The 19,726-nt window shown below is 39.5% G+C and overlaps 2 protein-coding genes across 6 annotated transcripts; one reads left to right on the top strand and one right to left on the bottom strand.

Moving 5' to 3' along the window:
* Positions 1-2,208: 2,208 nt before the first annotated feature.
* Positions 2,209-3,974, bottom strand: LOC115754792. Its single transcript, XM_030693964.2, has one exon. The coding sequence runs from the start codon at positions 3,087-3,089 to the stop codon at positions 2,679-2,681; it is 411 nt and encodes a 136-aa protein (XP_030549824.1). The 5' UTR covers positions 3,090-3,974; the 3' UTR covers positions 2,209-2,678.
* A 7,785-nt stretch (positions 3,975-11,759) lies between these two features.
* LOC115754736 (protein SPA1-RELATED 3-like) lies at positions 11,760-19,150 on the top strand. 5 transcript variants are annotated; one of them, XM_030693877.2, is made up of 8 exons: positions 11,766-11,972; positions 12,322-13,358; positions 13,490-13,647; positions 15,313-16,285; positions 16,360-16,506; positions 16,640-16,951; positions 18,043-18,102; positions 18,600-19,150. In XM_030693877.2, the coding sequence occupies exons 2-8, from the start codon at positions 12,465-12,467 to the stop codon at positions 18,786-18,788; spliced, it is 2,733 nt and encodes a 910-aa protein (XP_030549737.1). In that variant the 5' UTR covers positions 11,766-11,972; positions 12,322-12,464; the 3' UTR covers positions 18,789-19,150. The 5 variants fall into 5 exon arrangements, with proteins under 5 accessions (XP_048130612.1, XP_030549737.1, XP_030549736.1 ...); XM_030693876.2 differs by lacking the exon at positions 11,766-11,972 and adding an exon at positions 12,006-12,137; XM_030693880.2 differs by lacking the exon at positions 11,766-11,972 and having other exon boundaries at positions 12,516-12,656; positions 12,973-13,358.
* The last annotated feature ends 576 nt before the right edge of the window (positions 19,151-19,726 follow it).

Genomic DNA, 19,726 nt, shown 5'->3' with positions numbered 1-19,726 from the left:
AAAAATCTTTAGGAAAATTTTTGCGGAATTCAATGGACGTGTGCATATAGGTAGCGATATTTGGAGTGATCCTGGCAAATTCATTTTTATATGGGTGTCACGTGTCATTGGATAGATGACAATTGAATGATTCAAAAAGACTTATTGCATTCGAGTTTTATGAAAGCCATTCGGCTCATAATATTTATAGAATAATTAGGCAAGTTTTAGAAGAATATAATTTAATAAATAAAGTATTTTCAATTGGTTTTGATAATGCCCCCAAATACCGCTTCTATTCCCGAATTAGAAAATATTTGCAAACCCACTTTGGGACAATTTTTCACATTAGATGTCTTGTCATGTTTTAAATTAGTGTTTACAACTCTCCCCCTAAAACTCTTACTCCCCCCAAAAAAATTAAATTTTTATGGAGTTCCCCAATGTATAAATCATGGGGAAAATTTTGTAAACAAAATGGGAGAAGGCAAAGAAGATTTCAAAAGATATTCCGACTTGGAATTCTACGTACGAGTTGCTTCGGCAAACTTTTAATATAAATATTTATTATGTATGTTTATTTCACAAAATATTCCCGAAATTACTTTACTTCCCAACATTGGGACGTTTGCAAGAAAATTTTAGATATTTTGAAAATTTTTAATGATGCTACTAAGACTTATCTATTTTCAACCATTTATTTTTAATAGAGTGTGTTAATATTAGTAGTGTTTTTAGTGAATATGAAAAGATACCGAATTAGGTCAAACTATTTTAGTAATGCGAGAAAAATGGTTGCATTATTATTTGCAAATTCCTCTTGTCTATTTAGTTGGTATTGTTTTTGATCCACGTATTAAATTAGACGGTTTACAAGATTATTTGAATGTGTATTATCATGATTGTTTACATTTGGAAGATTCAATAGATATTTCAAATATATTAGGACATGTTAAAGAATCTATAGTAGCATTATATGGAGAATTTTATAGTAGATATGGTTTAAGTGATTCGGATCTTTACAATCTCCTCACGTAGCGAAGGTGGTAGTTCACTTAGTAGAGGTATAATATGCTTAAAGTACAAAAAACAAAAAGGCAACAGGTAATATTCGAATTAGAAAAATATTTAACCACTCAATTTGAGTTTCGTGATGCGAACATAGTACGATTTCGAAGTGGTGGAAGAGTCACCAAATCGAGTATCTAGTTCTCGCCTTCATCGCTCGTCAAATATTAGCAACCCCTTCTTCAACGGTTGCGAGTTGAACAAGCATTTAGTTCGGAGGATTAATTTTGGACTCGCCGTTCAAGATTAAGCCGGACTGCGGAAGCTCAAGCTTGTGTCGGCGATTGGACGAGGGCGAAATATCGATACCAAGAGTTAGATCGTGAACACGAATTTTAGCGATGATGTTGGAGATACCACCGCCACGGGTACCACAACGGGAGTTAATTCTCAAGGTAAAAGAACTACATGGGCTTGATTCTTATCCCCAAGAAGATATGTAGGCCGCTTAATGATAATTCATTAAGTTCAAGCCCATTCCTTTTTTTTTCCCATATTTTATTACAATGTACAATTTAATTGTATTTTATAATTTATAATTTATTATATTTATTTTATAATTTATAATTTATTATATTTATTTTATTATTTATTATTTTAAAAATTATTATTAAAAATGAATCGGAATGAACCGGCGGTTTCGAACCGGAACCGTCATTTTACACGGCCGGTTCCGGTTCCACCTTTTCGTGGAACCGGGACCGCCGGTTCCTGAACCGGAACCGGCGGTTCCACCGAACCGGCCTCCCCTAGATGCAATCATGCAAGAGAGCAGGGATGCAAGAGAGATGGAGACTGCACACTAATGCATAATCTGTTCAACGAGAATCTAAATTAATGGCAAAGAAAATGAAGAGGAATCAATTTTTATACTAGAGAAGTGATCGCTCAGATACATATCTCACTCAATCACATAGTTAAACACATATCATACGGAAAGTATTCAAATGCATATATCCTTTAGCCGTTTCATCGGCCAGGGTAGCATGAATCTCAAGATCGGCGATGAAAAACCATCTCGATATTCGAGATGGGGAAGTCTTGTTCCCAGCGAGAGTTCAGAACTCTGCAATAAAACGGTGGGTTATATTTTCCTCTTTCAGCAAATTGCTTCGTTTGGTTCTTTATCGAACTTAACCTTCGATAGATGCTTAAACACGAGAGAGAGAATCAGAGAGAGAAAGGGTGTTTATTCCACATACGAAGAAAATTTACAGGCAAAAATTGGATTGCATTCAGCCAGCAAGAGCAGAGTAGCCCATATGAAACGGCTGAATTGCAGTATCTGAATTCCGAGCTAAACGAAGACCCACTGTGGTCCGGCAAATAAGCTTGTAAGTCCTGATCAGTTCCTTTCACTCCTCAAAGATCATAACAAAGAAGATAAAAATCGAAACTTCAGCATCTAAAATGATCCCCGCTGAAAAAATATGATTTCCTTTTCGAACCCATCCTCTGTCCAAAAACCCAGAATTCACAAGTTCACTTCAATTCACTTCCTGCTCAGGACCTCAGTTGGATCTCAACAAAGCATTGCATGACTTCACCAAGCACCATCTTTCTGTCTCAATCTGCAGAAACTCAGATTTCTCTCTCTCCTTCTGCATCACTGCAGATTCACTCCACGGAGGCTAATCGTACTTCTCTCTCCACGAATACACGAGGAAGAAGATCCACGAAACTGCAAGCGCGATATCGCCCACGACTTGCTTGGGCCACTCGCCCACAAGCTCCTCAACCTTCCTCTCGAAGCAAAACCTCCACACCGCCATGCCCACATGCAACACCACGCACCCTTTTGCGAAGAAGCTCTGGAACTCCCTGTCCTTCACAAACGCCACCATCAGCAACAAGGACCCGATGGCGATGAGAAGCAAGCCCGAGAAGGAATCGGAGGTCCGAATCAGGAGCTGATCGTGAGGGGTGGAGCCTTGGGATTTGATGGCAGATATCTCTGGGGAATAGAACATCATGAGAGCTCCACTCGTGAGAGCCACCAGCGAATGCAACACGCAAATCAGGAAAAACCCAGGCGAGGCCATCCGAGGAAGGAATCAAAAGGTGGGTCTTGATCTTTCTGCTGTCTCGAATTGAGATTCGATCCCAAGACGAACAGCCTTTAGACCCTAAAACCGTATCCTCGCATTACATTGCTTGATATAAACGCTGTGATTCTCTCCCATCAGCCGAAGCAAATGCCAGAAGAAAACCATCTAAAGGCTCAATTCGTAAGTTCCAAAAGTCATAATCAAGCACCAACCAAAAAACCCTAGGCACGCTTCAAACATGAAAAGCTATCTACATCAACTCTGATCCTACACCCAACCTGCGATTCGCAAATCCCAATTCACGGAACCTACTTAAAAACGACCGTGAAATCAGCGAATCCGGATCGATCACCAGCCAAAGCTCTTGCTCAGAATCTGCCTTCGTTGGAGCAACAGCGAAGGAAACGAAAGACAAGGACGCCAACGGAAAGGAGTCCAGCGGCGTATATAAAGGAAGCAACTTTTTTCTCTTTTTGTCTCGTGGGGGCGAAGAGGAAGAACGTGAAGAACGGGATGGGACGGGGATGGGATTCGGAAAGGCGTGCAGATTTGGATTCACATGATGGGTTGCGATGATTGTCCCCAAGCAAATCTGATCCAAATCCGATGCAATTCGTCCTAATTCGGGATTATTATATTGGTGGGGGGTGAAACGGATGTGAACGGGAAGGATGAACTGGAATTGGTGAACGCAAGGGGGTCGACAGGATACGTGCTTCGTTGGCAATTGACCACCCTGCTTCTCTCCGACCGAAATCCATCCATGCCCGCCACTGTACAGAACAGGATTTCCCCCCTCACCTTTGTCTCAGCTTCTCTGTTCGCTTCCTTGATCTGATCCGAAAATAACACGTCGAAGAGATTAAAGACATTTCATGAGACTAGCAGCGAATCTATGGAAACTTACGGCAGGAACTATCGGGCCCTAACATGCGATCAGCTCAGTAAGAAGCATCTGAAGTTTCTGTCAGATTCTTTATAGGGAGGGACTAGTCGTCGACATTAGCCGGCCAAAAAGCCCAAGCCAGATTTCTGTTCTGTTTATACATTTAGAGGCTTCCAATACTAATTTCTAAAACCCTGTTTGGTTCGGTATTTGGCCAATAGACTTTGAGATAATATAAATATTTTTGGGTTAAAGGTCTTTTTCAAAATACAAGTAGCATTTGGCAAAGTGTATTTTAAAAATATATTTGAAAAATAACTTTGACGTAAATGTTGTTTGGTGAAAAATGAACTTTGTAAAATATTTTTTCTTTTTGAAAAAAAAGGCGGCGGTAGCGACGCGACTAGCGGCGGTGGCGGCGGCAAGCGACCAACGGTTGCCAATGGGCGATGACGGTGGGCGGTGGCAGCAACCGAAGGTGACAAAATTAAAATAAAAAAAATTTAGTTGTATTTCGTAAAAGTCCTTTAGCCTAAAGAATACTTTGGAGAGCATTTGAGATGCAATTACATTTGCCCAAAGTGAGCCAAAAAATGAACCAAACACCATTTGCATTTGGCCAAGGGACTTTAGAGCCCCAATGTTCATTTGCAATGCTGAACCAAACAGGGCCTAAATGCTTCTAGCTAAAGTCAAGAACCAAAAGCTAAAGCAAAAGGTGGATACTGATAGCTGTTCCACACTATAATATGCTTTAGACCAGCGCAGGAAAAACCCATTTGAACTTGCACGAGGCATAATCAGATCGTAAGAGGAGGATGTCAAAGACGCCTAATCTTCGTCGCTGATTATGCAGGGGAAATTTTAACAACTTCACACCTTTTCAAGTTAAAGATCGCAAAATTCCAGGGGGCGCGCGCGGCCTAGCGACCGCGAGCTTTGAGGTACGAGGTAGGGTCTCGGGATTGGATATCGAGACAAGCATTTCGGATGTGTGATTGCAAGTGCAAGCGAGGTCACAAAGGTGGAAAATACTTATTATCTCTCTCTCTTTCGCTATGTGTAACCTTACTTGAACGATCAGTTCATCTCGTTACGAAGAGTCCTTAATTCATAATCGTTCTAAACCCCGTATCTTTCCTGTTACGTGCTCGAAAGGGGACGAAAGCAAGAGGAAAGGACGAAAAAGACATCTTGTCTATCATAGTTCTCTCAATCTCGAGCTGTGTCCGATCCGTTGACAAGGGTTATGCATCATTGGTGCATTCTAAATCAAAGGACGCCTCCTCTATTCATTGAGGAATAGTTCCAAAAAAATTATCAAAAAAATTCCTAAACTTATTACAATTGTGTTAATTAGTTCTAAATATTTTTTTTTGTTTTTGCTAATTGAGTCAAAACCTTTTGTATTTGTACAAATTCAGTCAATTTGGCAAATCGACACTTACGTGAATAAATTTTAATATTATTTTAATATTTTATAGTTTTTTGACATTTTGTAGTAATTTTTTCTCGTCTTTTTTTTCTTTTCTTTTTTTGTTAGGGATGTCGGAGATCGTTGGCCACGAGCCCTCGCCCAAATCCGAGCAACAACTGCGAGCCCTCGCCCGAGAGTTGGTGGAAGTTATCGTCTCTTGGCCGGTGGTATCCTGGTGGCCCTATTAAAGAGAAAAGAAAAGAAAAAGACATGAAAAAGGTTATTAAAATTATCCTAGTCAAAGCCGGCCGGCAGGCCAAATGGACTGAATTGACACAAATGCAAAAAGTTTAGGTCTCAATTGGTATAAAAAAAAGTTTTAAAACTAAATTGGCACAATTGTAGTAGATTTATGACTTCTTTGATAATATTTTGCTCGAATAGTTTGTATCATTTCAAGCAATAATGTTTGGACATCACTTAATCACCACGGGATTGTGAGTAAAGTAAAAAATAATCTAACGAAATGGGGCGAAGCATAAGAAATGCCCCTCGAGCCTCGGTTATGTCATGTTGCTTGTGCAACTCTTTTAGCCTATTGGGGAATCTTTGAGCCCATTTTGCTTAAGTCTCGCCTGCTGATTGACATATTAGAATGGGTCATAAAAATTCATTTCTTAACTCAAATATGATTAACTTAGTTGTTGTATAGGTTAGTTATAATCAGTAAATGGATTATGAATGGGTTTAAACATAATATGTGTGTTATTTAAATGTGTTTGCAATTTTTTTAGATCCAACTCACTTTTATGACTCTCTCGCATTCGCTTACTCTGCACTCTCACATTAGTTTGGATACGAGTTTTAATAGATTGCGTTAAATATAAAAACATTATAGTAATACGAATCGAGTCGAATATATATTGAATATTGATCGTATCGGGTATAGGTTACTATATTTGCATTGCATATAAACGAGTCAATATAGTATAAATGGATCTATTTAAGTTGGATCATTTTCGACTGGACCCGATCCACCCGTTTGCTATTTGCTTAAAAATTGTAATATCGCTTGTTTCGGGCCATAATCTTTTAACTTTTGAAATTGTCTTTCAACTCCTAATTTCGAGACTTCATACTTTAATTCACTTCTCATCTTTGTTTATGACTTTCCCTCTAAATTTTTGGGAATATAATTATTACTCTGGGTATAAAATGTTATGCAAACATAAAAATGAGATTCTACCTGTCAATATTTAAGCACATTGAAAGGTTTTTCAATGTTTCACATTGAATAAAAATATCAAAACACGAACGCCGCAAAATTTACGAAAGGGGTCAGAATTTAAAACAAAGTTTACCTCGACTAGAATTTTAGCTGTATAGTCTATCTGGTTTACGTAAAAAACTGCTTGCATACTAACTTTTAGTGGATAATGAGGGCTCCCTGTTTTTTTTTAGAATGTTAACCACGTACTTTTCATCACTTACCCTCAAACAAAATGCTTTGAGGGTAAATTCCATAACGTGAAAAAAAAAAAATAATGCACCAAAAAAATCCAGAACTTATTACACTTCTGCTAATTCATATCCAAATCTTTGAATTTGACCAATTTAGTTTTAAATTTTTTGACAATTTGTCAATGTAGTCAATCGGGCTAATTTTTGCTAGAAATTGCTGACTTGCACTTCGATTGTCCCGCATGGCATCGCCAAGGATGGCATGAACAATTTTTGCAGGCTTTCTAAAAATAATTTGCTTATTTTTATTTATTTTTTATTTTCTTTTGTATCCTTGTTGCTGGAGGCGATGGATGGTGACCTTCATCCAACTCTCTTCGACCATCGCTTGAGATCAGCCACGGGCGAAAAAGGAAAGAAATAGTAGAAAAAAGAATAAAAACAAAAAAAAAAGCAAACAATTAAGAAAAAAAATTACAAAAATTATCCGTCTCAAGACCGGTACGCCACATATGACGACCAATGCTGACTCGACCGCCATGTTAACTTTTTCAATTTACCAGAAGGACTATATTGGCAAATCGTCAAAAGGTTTAGGATTGAATTGGCATAAGTGCAATATGTTTATGACTTTTTTAGTAAATTTTCCAAAAAAGTAAAAAGTTGTTGAATTTGAGGGATTATAGTTTCTTGCTTTTTCATGGTATATCAGTTTGGCTAAAAAATAAAGGGATATGTTCATTAGAAATCATAAAACTTGTCACGAAAATGCAATTGAGTTCTAAAATTTACAAAAAGTGCAATTTAGTTTTTCCGTTAACTTCGTCCAATTTGGCTACTGAAAAATGTTGACATAGTTTTTTTAAAATATTTTCTCTCTCCTACGCAACAATAGCGTAGCTAAAACGAATCATTTTGGTCCAAATCTAATTTTCAAAATAATTTTTGTTTATATTATTTAAAAAATAAGATAAATTAAAAAAACATAAGCAAATGCAGAATGAGTGGCGATGGCCTCCATCGGTGGCCCTCACAATTGATCGGCGAGTGTTGTCGGCCCCCGGCTAGGGCTCGGCGACCCCCGACCACTTCCCTACCATCGCTAACCCTTTCCGGAGGTGGTGGGGCAACGGCGGCAAGGTTCAAGCCCTCGCCGCCGGTTCTGCTTTTGCTTTAAAAAAATTTATATTAAAAATCAGATTTGAGCTAAAATCACATTGTTTTAACCATATCATAGCCACGTATGAGAGAGAAAATATTAAAAAAAAAAGGCTATGTTAGCATTTCCATTAGCTAAATTTGACGGAGTTAATGGAATGACTTGATTGCACCAATTTATCAAGTTTTAGGACTCGAATGCTCTTTCTGCAAGTTTTAGGACTCAACGTGACAAAGTTTGGGATTTCTTTTGAACATATCCCAATAGTAAATACATTCAAGATGATTATGTGATCGGGAAAGTGTTAAAAAAAGTCACAAACCTATTGCATTTGAATCAATTCAATTATAAACATTTTGCATTTGTGCCAATTTAGTTCTAAATCTTTTATTGGTACTCATTCAATTCTAAAAATTTTACATTTGAACCAATTGAGTTTTAAACATCGTGCATTCTTTCCAATTGAGTCATTCCAGGTCCTGTTGTGGCACTATCATGGACTTTTATACGACACGCAAGACCTGTAGGTCGTGTATTTTTTTTTTCTATTTCTTTTACACAAGTTGCTTGTATTATTGATTTGGATAACTAATAAACAATATTAGGCTCCATTTATTTCATGAAAAGTAAGTGATTAAAAAATATTTTTTCGCTTATATCGCTTTAAGAAATGGATGAACGAAAAATATTTTCATCGTCCACGCAAATGTTTAGACATAAATTGTTGTAGGTAATGAAAGTACTTTTTATTGACTAATCATTTCAAGTGAGACGTGTGATAATTTTTAGGAATTTTTTTTTCACATAATTCGTTTTTCGTGAAACAAAAAGGAGCAAAATGTTTTCAATATCGATAACAAAATATCTTTTATTTATCAACTTTTGTAAACGATACAAGCTTTTATTATTTGGAATATTTTATAAATGATTCATTTTCAACGAAATAAACGGACCTTCATATGCAGATTACCGATGAAAGAACGCGTTGGACACTTATGGAAATCCTCTGCAATGATAAACATAAGACCAACTCCTTTTTCCTTTCATTTTATGGACGAGTGCCCAAGCGGTTCCACTTTTCCGGTAACTACTGCGCCTTGTCATTAAAAATCTCAAACCGATACCTCATGACACATTTATCGAAAATGATTTTCGTTTGAAAAGAAAAAGTTAAAGTTAGTATCTCGTAACACATTACTACAAGCTAATTTTCCTTTTATAGAGAATCCCAAATCAGTATCCTATTACACATTTACCTCGGACTAATTTTTGAATCACAAAGAATTCCAATCCGGCATCCCTAACCCAAATCTACATGCCATTAAAATGCATAAGTGTCAACACAAGTTAATTTGCCATGTCTAATCTATCATTCTCCGGTCGTATCAATCTTTTGGACATCTACTATTTGTGTTGAAACGAATACAATTATAGCGGACAGAATGCTAACGGGGGATAGATTTGGACTGGGGGTACCGTTTCTTTTTTCTTGCGAGAGAGAAAAATTAGTTTGGTCATATGTGTATCGGGACTACCGATTTGGGATGTTTATGTGCGATGAAAATTGGTCTCTGGAAAATGTCTCACGAGATTACTAAATTTGAGATTTTTTGTGAGGAGAAAATTAATTTGAAATTCATGAATCATGAAGGCAAAGATATTCAGTTAGGGATTTTTCAATGGCATTAACCCATCTCAACTTGGTCACTAGTTTTTACTTCGTGGCTAGAACACCGGAAGTCTCGAACTTGGTAAATTTCGTTAATCAAAGGAAAAATTATGCTTATGTAAGTAAAATTTTGGAAAAATTAACAAAGAAGTCACAAATCTATTGTAATTGCACCATTTTAGTCCTAAACTTTGTTTTTGCCGATTCAGTCTTAAACCTTTCGCAATTGTGTCAATTCAGTCAATCTGATCAATTTTGGCCGGCTAGCGCCGACGTGGATGCCAGCCGACGCCGGCCGTTCTACGACATAATATATATATATATATATATATATATATATATATATATATTCTTTTCTTTTTCTTTCTTTTTTATTTTTTCGTCCCTCTACTCCCGATGATTACTAGAAGTCGAAGACTCCTTCGTTTTCATATCACTGCATCAAGGCACGACCATTGACATCGACCATTGCTCCTGCCGACATTCTTCTTCACTCGAGCTTATAACGTAAAACGAAAACAATCAAGAACGAAGCCGCGAAAATCAACCTGTACTCGAGACTTCTGCAACTCGGAGTCAGCCCCTTATCAACAGAAAATGTCGCCAATCGTCCTGTCCGTCGCTCTCAATCGTCTCCCGGTCGGGCCGCATGCGGCGAGCTCTCCTTGCTCAGTTTCTACAACATCTTGCCCCCCCACCCCCCCGGCCCGGTCCCTGCAGGCTGCCGAACTCGACCTCTCCATCGCAGGCTCTTTCTCGTAACCGCTTTCCCATGAGTCGAGATGCCTGAGCAAATAAGAGGCTGGCCTCGGCCCACGACGGCGAGGTCGAGCCAGCATGGCTAGGCGAGGTCGGCCAGAAGAACAAGGAAGAAAAAAGGAAAAATACAAAATTCAAAAATTTTAAGAAATATTAGTATCATGTGGCCGGACGGCCGCACAAAAAGAAGATGCAAGTCATCGTTTATTTGCTGAAAAATTAATGCCTCAATTTCGCGTGGATTCCACTTATGAACTAATTAAGTCCGATTAGAGAAGCTCCTCAGTCCTCCCCATAATAATCTCCGTCTCTTTGCTCTCTCTGCAAATTTTTCTTCGACCAAAAATTTTCAATTCGCGCGAGCTCAGATATCTTCACGGAGCCCGCGATTTCACCGAAGCCCTACCGACCTCACCTCCCTCTTCCGGTAGTTCACCTCACTGGTTTACTCCGCGGCTCCGCTCCGCTCTTTCGAGCAACGTCACTTCTGATGCCGGATGCAACCCTCGATCGCCGATTCCGATCTGATTTCGCGCGGGCGATCCGAGTTGGATTACGTGCTCCCGAGGCCACACCTGACCTTCATCGCGGTAGCTCGTCGCAGGTTTGCACCGCTAATCAATTTTGAGCTCGTTTATGGAGAAGAGTTCCTATTTTAGGTACGGACGGGGAGCGAGAACATGCATACGCATATGCATACGTAATGAATTTGTCTCCTCTGTTGGATGAAAGTGCCTTAGTCAGGACAATCGGCGCCATTACTGTTACTCGCCATTATTAAATTAAGCTGCTCGAGCGACGGTGTTTTGGTCGTTCGACCACGTGCTCGACGACCAATCATTTTTCAGGATTATTTAATTGGCGAAAGAGAACTGAATTTCACGAACTGGTTTCGGAGAATCCGGGCAGATTAGGGTTGAATCTAATGTTTGTTTAATCCAAGTGCTGCATTGTTTAATCAGTCAAGTTCCGATTTAATCACCTCCGCTTTCCTCATATGGCAACCCGACGGGCTTCATCTCTTTATTTCTTAATAGGTAATTTCCGAAACCTGATCCCACGACAAACTTTCCGATGGGGGGCGAGAAGATCATGGAGAGACGCGAGTACTTTCGAGTTGTTTTATTAGATGGCCCACGCATTTTTTGTATTACTTGCTTTTTCAGCTCCCTCTGTTCTCAAAGAAACCCTAGCTTGAGGCCATGGTCGTGCCACGTAAACCAGTGGAATAAAGCGGGAAGATAAAGGATGAAGGAAGGGGGGGATTCATAAGCGAACGGCAATAAATAAAGTACCACCAATTTGTGATCTGTTATAAGACACACGCATACATATATATGTATATTCTTTTTTTGTTCACAGACGGCCTGGTTTAATAAAGGAAAATGAGGGGAATTTATGAGGCTGTGGAGCTTCCGTTGGGGGGAGGGCAATAGAAAGTTTTTGGTGTGTGGTTCTCTTCTCTGGTTAGCCTAGCAGGAACAGTGGCAAAAGATCGTTCTTTGGTGTGCTCACAGCCGGTACCGGTACACCCTCGCTCTCTCCATCTCCCTCGCTCTCTCTCTCTCTCTCTCTCTCTCTCTCCCTCAAACACGCACGCACATGCGGTCTGAACGAATGGACATAACGCTTCATTCGAAAATACTCTCTGTATCTGCTGGTGCATTGTTTGGCTAGAATTTACATTCGAGGTACTTTTCACTTTTCTCTATGTGCTTGCTTTTGCTGTTTCGTTATTTGGTTCCTGCTGAGAAATATGATTTGCCCATAGGTTTCAAGGTTTCTCTGCTGAATCTTCTATTTCTGGTATCACTTGCCCAGTTCGTATTATGCAAAACCCATTTCGTTCTCGTAATTTAATTTAAGGCCCACCAGGTATTCGACTATTACGGAGGAATCGGGCATTTGACCTTTCGAGTTGGTGGGTTCGATCTGTTTGTTTGCGTCGGAGTTTGTTTTGTGATGCCTATGGTGATGGTGGAAGTCGGTAGAAGTTGGCGAATACCTCCCTTTATTGGATGTGTGTTTCGTGGGCTTCATGCAGCTTTGGGTGGATAACCATGGAAGGTTCATCTGATTCTGCTTGGCAGAAGTCTGATGGTTCTAGGGGATTAAGTACATCTAATGTCACGGACAGGAATCAGAGGTTGCTTCGTCGCGGGAGAATTGATTTTTCGGGTGATGCACAGCAGGATTTTGCTTTTAGAAAGGTAAGAGATCGAGTTCTTTCTGCTTCTGCCGATAGCCTTAGAAATCAAGCCGGATTATCTCGTGATTTCGAGGAGGAGCTAACGGTTAACCCTTTCTTCCGTGGCCTAGAGTGGGATGATGTTAGCTTGAGACAGTGGTTGGACAAACCAGATAGACAAGTGGATGAATTTGAATGTTTGCATATATTTGGGCAAATAGTGGAGATAGTGAATGTTGCCCATTCCCAAGGAGTTGTCATCCAGAATGTGCGGCCTTCTTGCTTTGTTATGTCTTCTTTCAACCGGGTCTCCTTCATAGAATCCTCTTCTTGTTCAGATTCAGGATCCGATTCTTTGGAAGATGAGTCAAATAGCCGGACTGAGGCCAAGGATGAATCCTCTTCCTTTCCCCACGGCATGCATCAGCAGGGAAGAAGTGAGAATTCTAATTCCGCGGGAATGCCTACCATTGTGCTATCGGGTAATAGTTGCATCCGGTCAAGCTCCATTTATGCAGCCAAAGTTTCATTAATGGAAGAGATTGGGGACAATAAGATTAAAGATGGGAGGATCGCTGAACAAGCAAAAGAGAATGCCCCACCTTTTCCCATGAAACAGGTGTTGCTCATGGAAGCAAGTTGGTATACGAGCCCTGAGGAGGTTGCTGGGGCTCCTAGCTGCTGTGCATCAGATATATACCGGTTGGGCATCCTCCTTTTCGAGGTTTGTCTGTGAAATTCAAGTAGTGAAGTTTGTTGTTTCTCTTTTTCAATATGCAAACTTGGTAAGAAATGAATTATTAGCTGTTGCAAATTGCTTCTGTATACTGATTAGATTCCTCTCTTTTTGAGCAGTTATTTTGTCCATTCAGCTCCAGTGAAGAGAAATGCAGAACGATGTCCAGTCTGAGACATCGGGTTCTTCCTCCTCAGCTGCTGCTAAAATGGTCCAAAGAAGCTTCGTTCTGCATGTTGTTACTTCATCCTGAGCCCAGAAGTCGGCCAATGATGAGGTGATTGTCCTTTTATCGTGCTATTTGCCAGTTCAAAATGTATCTTGTAGATGTTCACTTGAGTTAGCTTGGTAGATAGCAGTCTTCGTCTTAATACATCTCTTAGTACGTCTTTATCATGGCCTTTCTCGACTTTCTTTGTATTAATGCCTCTATCATGCCCTTTCCTTGACTTTGCTGCTACTTATCTAAACTATTGCATCTCCTCTCCTACTAGTTGCAAGCATGTATCTTTTGTATCCTAGTGAAAGTATGAGACTTTAACCTGTGATTTGGTTTATTTCCTTGTAAGTTGCAGTTTGTTATGTATCCCCGCATTGTTTCCCAATGGTCCTTGCAGGTCTCGTACTTCTCCATGTAAGCATAAATGCACCGACATGGGTTTGATGCTCATATAGCACTGATGTACATGGATTGAACTGAAAGATTCCAAGCATATACATAAGATCGTATGCGCATTTACAGTATGGAATGTCTAGCAAAAACAATTTTGGTCCTTGATTGTCCTAGTTGGACCATCGGCATGTCCATGTCAACGTCATGGATCAAGAGAATGATCACATGATTGGAAAACATGCAGAATATGACAACCTAGATGCTTACAAGACTACAATGAAGATTTTGAAGAATGCACAAGATCTATCCTAACTGTTCCCCTCAAAGTGTATTTATGGCTTGATGTTTCTCCACAATCTTCGGCCCACTATCTCTTCCTTACAAAGAGTGATTAGTTATGATGTAAGAGCCAAAATGTTGTTAGACACATCTAGCTGTTCACACTCTTTAAAGGATGGTGAAGAATAGAGGACATTCAATTTTTTTCGTTGTTTTCAACTACATTAGGTATAGTTACCATCTCAAAGCCTCTTGTACATCCTTGGACTATATGTTTAAGGCCCTTATTGTCTCTTGGATGGGGCTTTGGTTGCACTTGTCGTCTGTTGGCGTTTAGTAAATTCTTATCATAAACTCAATTGCTGGTTCTAGAAGTGCTTCAGCTCACATAGTGCAATCACGATTCAAGTCCATGCTTGGGACTGTATGTTCGAGGCCCTTAAACATCCATCTCCTGGATGGGGCTTCAATTGCCATTATCATCAACTGGTATTGAATAAATTCTTATCATAATTTTCAAGTTTCTGGTTCTAGAAGTGCTAAGGTCACGTAGTGCAATTACGATTCAAGTCTGCAACACATCTTTCTTCTCTGAGTGACTTCTCAGCTACCGGCACTTACATATTTTCTGCGGCAACTTCATCATCAGATATTTGCTCTGGTAGGATGGGTTTAAATGAGATGAATTAACTTTGATGCAGCTCTGTACGGTTTTAACATCTGATATTGCTTTTGTATTGGTAATTGTACTTTTATATTCGTCATCGTACTCTAATCGTTATATGTAGTTGTCAACATACGGTCACATTTGCATCCTTGTTTCTTTTCTTTATCTTAAATTTTTTCTGTGTTTTTTTCTTTTTGTTTTGGTTGTTTGTTTGTTTTTTTTTTTTTTGGGGGGGGTCCTTATTTGGGACATACCAAGCTTAGTTTGCTTTCTGTGGATTGACAATTTTCAATATCTAAGAGGCTTGAAGCCTATTAGAAAGTTTGTGTTGCCTGCGAGACTGCCATTGAATCCTAATGTCATTGTTGAATGATGTGTTGCAGCGAATTGTTGCAGAGTCAGTTTCTTAATGAGCCGAGAGATTACCTGGAGGAACGTGAAGCTGCAATGGAGCTCAGAGAGAAAATAGAGAAACAAGAATTGTTGCTGGAGTTTCTCTTGCTGATGCAACAAAGGAAAAAAGAAGTGGCTGATAAGTTGCAAGCTACTTTATCTCTACTTGGTACCGATATTGAAGAAGTAACAAAGCAACAGGTAATTCTGAAGAATAGATCAAACTCATGCCCAGAACTGGGTAAGGAAGATCAGACAACTTCAAGTCTCCCTTCACATGATATTGTTGATAATGATGATACTACTAGCCTGGGATCTAGAAAGCGATGCAGACCGGGAGTGCTGGTTCATAATGGGGAAGAATGCTGCTATGATCCTGATGATAATCAGAAATCGGATGCTCATGTTGATAAACGGGATGGTTTTCTTTTGAAAAGCTCTCGATTGATGAAAAACTTCGGCAAATTGGAGTCGGCGTACTTCTTGACTAGATATCGACAACTCAAGCAATCTACAAGGCCATTGATGAAGCTTTCACCTCTCAGCAGTGATGGTAAAGGCTCCGTTGTAATGACCGAAAGGAGTTCTATTAATACAGCTGCATCAAGAGAGCGATATGGTGAAAATAGAAAGAGTGGGTGGATAAGTCCTTTCCTTGAAGGACTGTGTAAGTATCTATCTTACAGCAAGTTAAAAGTGAAGGCCGACTTGAAACAAGGGGATCTTCTCAACTCATCCAACTTAGTGTGCTCCCTCAGTTTTGATCGAGGTGGGGACTTTTTTGCCACAGCTGGTGTAAATAAAAAAATTAAGGTATTTGAGTGCGATGCTATCTTAATGGAAGATCGTGATATCCACTATCCAGTGGTTGAAATGGCCGGTAGGTCAAAATTCAGTAGTATATGCTGGAATACATATATTAAAAGCCAGATTGCTTCGAGTAACTTTGAAGGTGTGGTACAGGTATGTGGAGTCCGAATTATAATCATTCCTCTACTCATTGACATATTTTAATTGTAAGTGGTTATTATGTTTAGGTCTGGGATGTTACAAGAAGTCAGGTCCTCATGGAAATGAAAGAGCATGAAAAACGAGTTTGGTCCATTGACTTTTCATCTGCAGATCCAACATTGTTGGCTAGCGGGAGTGATGATGGCTCTGTCAAGCTTTGGAGTATCAATCAGGCAATTCTACTTTTGCACTTGGTGGATGTCTGCTTTGAAACTAAACGTACTACAGTAACCTAGTTTACTGCAATATATATCTTGTTCAGGATGTGTAATGAGTTGTTTTCTCTTACGTGGGTTGCATCTGCAGGGTGTAAGTATTGGTACCATCAAAACAAAGGCAAATGTATGTTGTGTTCAGTTTCCCTCAGATTCTGGCCATTCTCTTGCATTTGGTTCAGCGGATCATAAGATTTATTACTATGATCTCCGTAATTCAAGAGCTCCTTTGTGCACATTAGTTGGACATAACAAGACCGTCAGTAATGTCAAGTTTCTGGATTCAGTGAATATTGTATCTGCATCCACGGATAACACCTTGAAGCTTTGGGATTTGTCACAGTGCACATCTCGAGTTATTGAGACTCCCCTTCAATCATTTACAGGTCACACAAATGTGAAGGTACAGTCGGCAATATAATTCTGCTCAATACTCCTGTTATTAGATGAAGTCTCATTTTCTTTTGTTCATTTGGTTCTGTTGCTTTTACTAAACTTTCTTCTGTTCTTCCATCCCAATGTGGAGTTATCAGAACTTCTCTATTGAAAGCCCATTAGTCTCTATATTGCCATACAGATATGGAAGCAGAAAATGCCCATAAAATTAAGTGTAGCTGGTTTAATAGGAGAGCCATGTTGGAATTTCCTCAAGTGCCTTATGTGGCTATTCCTTCCGGGTTTTTTCCCTTGGATATGATCAGCTATGTAAGATGTGGATAGGATAGTATGTGTTCTTTAGGTGGAATGATAAGAAAGTGCAGTAAGTGAACAACACATCAAATCAGCTGAGGACGTGGTTAAGAGCACAGTCCTTATTTAGATGACAAACGAACTGACTAAAACTAGACCTGATCTTAGAGAAAGTATTAATTTTGGGGGGGATGGGGGTTGGAGGAGGGAGGTTACTACTAGGCTTATTACTGGAGCAAGGTTAGCATCCTGGTCATTTTTTAACCTTGTCCATCCCCATTGATTTTACTACTCAAAGCCGGTGGCTCCCTGCCAAATCTGGCCATTTCCTCTGCTGTTATCAAGTGATACATTTATTTTTTATGGCCCTGCTGGAAAGAACCGTGTAAAATTTAAAAATGATAATGCCCCAAAAACTGTTCCAAAGAAACATGGTGACTTGTGACTATTGGATTGGAGGATGTAAAGGCAGCTATGAGGTAGGAGTGTTGATCTCCTATTATACCTTAGATATGAGTTCAATAAATATCGGAAATCGAAATGCTATAGCAGTGCATGTGTCACTCAAGCTTTGATGTGAAGCTGCAAGAAGTGTTGGTTGCGGCCCAGAACCCTTCATATGGTGATTGGTTTTCAACGAGATTGACTTTTGCCTAAAACTCGGGGGGACTACGGTGTTATGGTGGTGTATTGTCTGAATAATTGATTTGTCATCATGACTTCAGGCTTAAATATTTTCTTCTTCATATTTTCTTGGGTGTTGTACATCTTTGATATCCCATTAGTGTGTTTTTTTTTTGGCAGAACTTTGTTGGCTTGTCAGCGTCTGATGGCTACATAGCAACAGGTTCAGAAACAAATGAGGTACTTACAAGATGGCAGGATATCTCCCCTTATTTATGTCTGCATGAATGAACACATATCTATGCTGCACTGATCCTGATATTCGAACAAATCCTTTGTCAATTCTATGATGACCATTGACAATTTTTTATCAGTATACTTGGAGTTCGAAGAGAGCATCGCATTGATTATCTTGTAATGTTTGTCATGCAAGAGTACCTCACAGTTGCTAGGCAAATCAATTTCCAAGTAGCTAATTTTCTGATCTTCTCATTCCATAATCGATATGCAATTACCGATGGGCATTTTGCCCTATATTAATGTTATGAATGCAGTGCATACCTTTTTGTTGGTGTAGCAGACTAGAAAGCACTCGTTTGCATATTTTAAGATTTTTTAGGTCATTTCCATTTTCAAGTCTGTCAACTAATGTTAACTCTCGTGTATCAGAGGTTCTATGAAGTTGCTTTAAGAATATTCTGATCTCTAGGTTTATGGCCACGTTTCCTTGTCAACAGGTTTTCATCTACCACAAGGCTTTCCCTATGCCTGCACTATCATTCAAATTCAATGGGACAGATGTACTTTCCGGCCCCGAAATGGATGATGCGGCACAGTTCATTTCTTCAGTTTGTTGGCGCAGCCAGTCCTCAACCTTGGTTGCTGCAAATTCCACGGGAAATATAAAGATTTTGGAGATGGTCTAATTTTTCCTGGACAGTCCGAAATTCACAGATTCACTTAAGGAAAGTGCTCGGGGTTGGAGCAGAAAAATGTTATTAGCTAAAGAATACCATAGTGGAAGGAGCTTAGCAGTGACGCGGGCAAGAGGATACAGGGAATCAGGGATTTGTTTTGAAATAACAAATTTTGCCATTAGAGGAAAATAGCTGATGCGGTCTCCGTAAGGGTGAGAATGGTCCTGTATAAGGTATTATGTAGATAATATTCCAATAGAAGAAAAAGTAAATATCAAGCATTCTTGCATGTTTCTTTCTATTGCTTGTTCCTGGCCAAAGAACGCAGGATAAGAATTGAACTTGTTCCTATCCATGGAATTCCTCGCCAAGTTGGATTGATTATCTCATGATCTGATCTGATACGCGTGTAAGAGTTGCCGTGAGCACAATGAATTTACTCATGGCTCGGTGAAATTGGGGTTTTCATCCAACCATGGGCTTGTTTGCAGCAAATTTACCTGTTGTACCAAACAAAGATTAATACAGTTGCTATTGTGGTGAGCTATAAACAGATCTACATCGATAAGAGCAGTATGGAGTAATGACCATCTTGAGTCGCTAAAGGAAAAGATCTGAGGCGCAGAGGTTGAGCGCGAGCCTGAAGAGTATAGAGAACCCAGTTGGTCCTCAATAAGCAATCAAATCAGCTATAGTGGTCATGCGAACATTCATTGTCGCGGTGAAGATTGATTCATTTTCCACTCGAGGCAATCTTCACCTTGTGTTAAGGACTCTAGGTCCAAATGAAGAAGATACTGATTTTGTATTTCATACACTGCTTGAAAAACTCTCCAATGCGTTTCATCTTCATTTCTTGATTTGCTCGTGATATATGCGAAACGCGCAATGTCAATATTATTAGTAGGAAGAGGTGAGGATCGAGAGAGATCATTTGCGTTAGTGGA

The sequence above is a fragment of the Rhodamnia argentea genome, chromosome 2 (assembly GCF_020921035.1).
Source record: "Rhodamnia argentea isolate NSW1041297 chromosome 2, ASM2092103v1, whole genome shotgun sequence".
Lineage (NCBI taxonomy): Eukaryota > Viridiplantae > Streptophyta > Magnoliopsida > Myrtales > Myrtaceae > Rhodamnia > Rhodamnia argentea.
The sequence above is the reverse complement of the archived record's forward strand: the minus strand, read 5'-3'. Positions and strand labels throughout refer to the sequence as shown.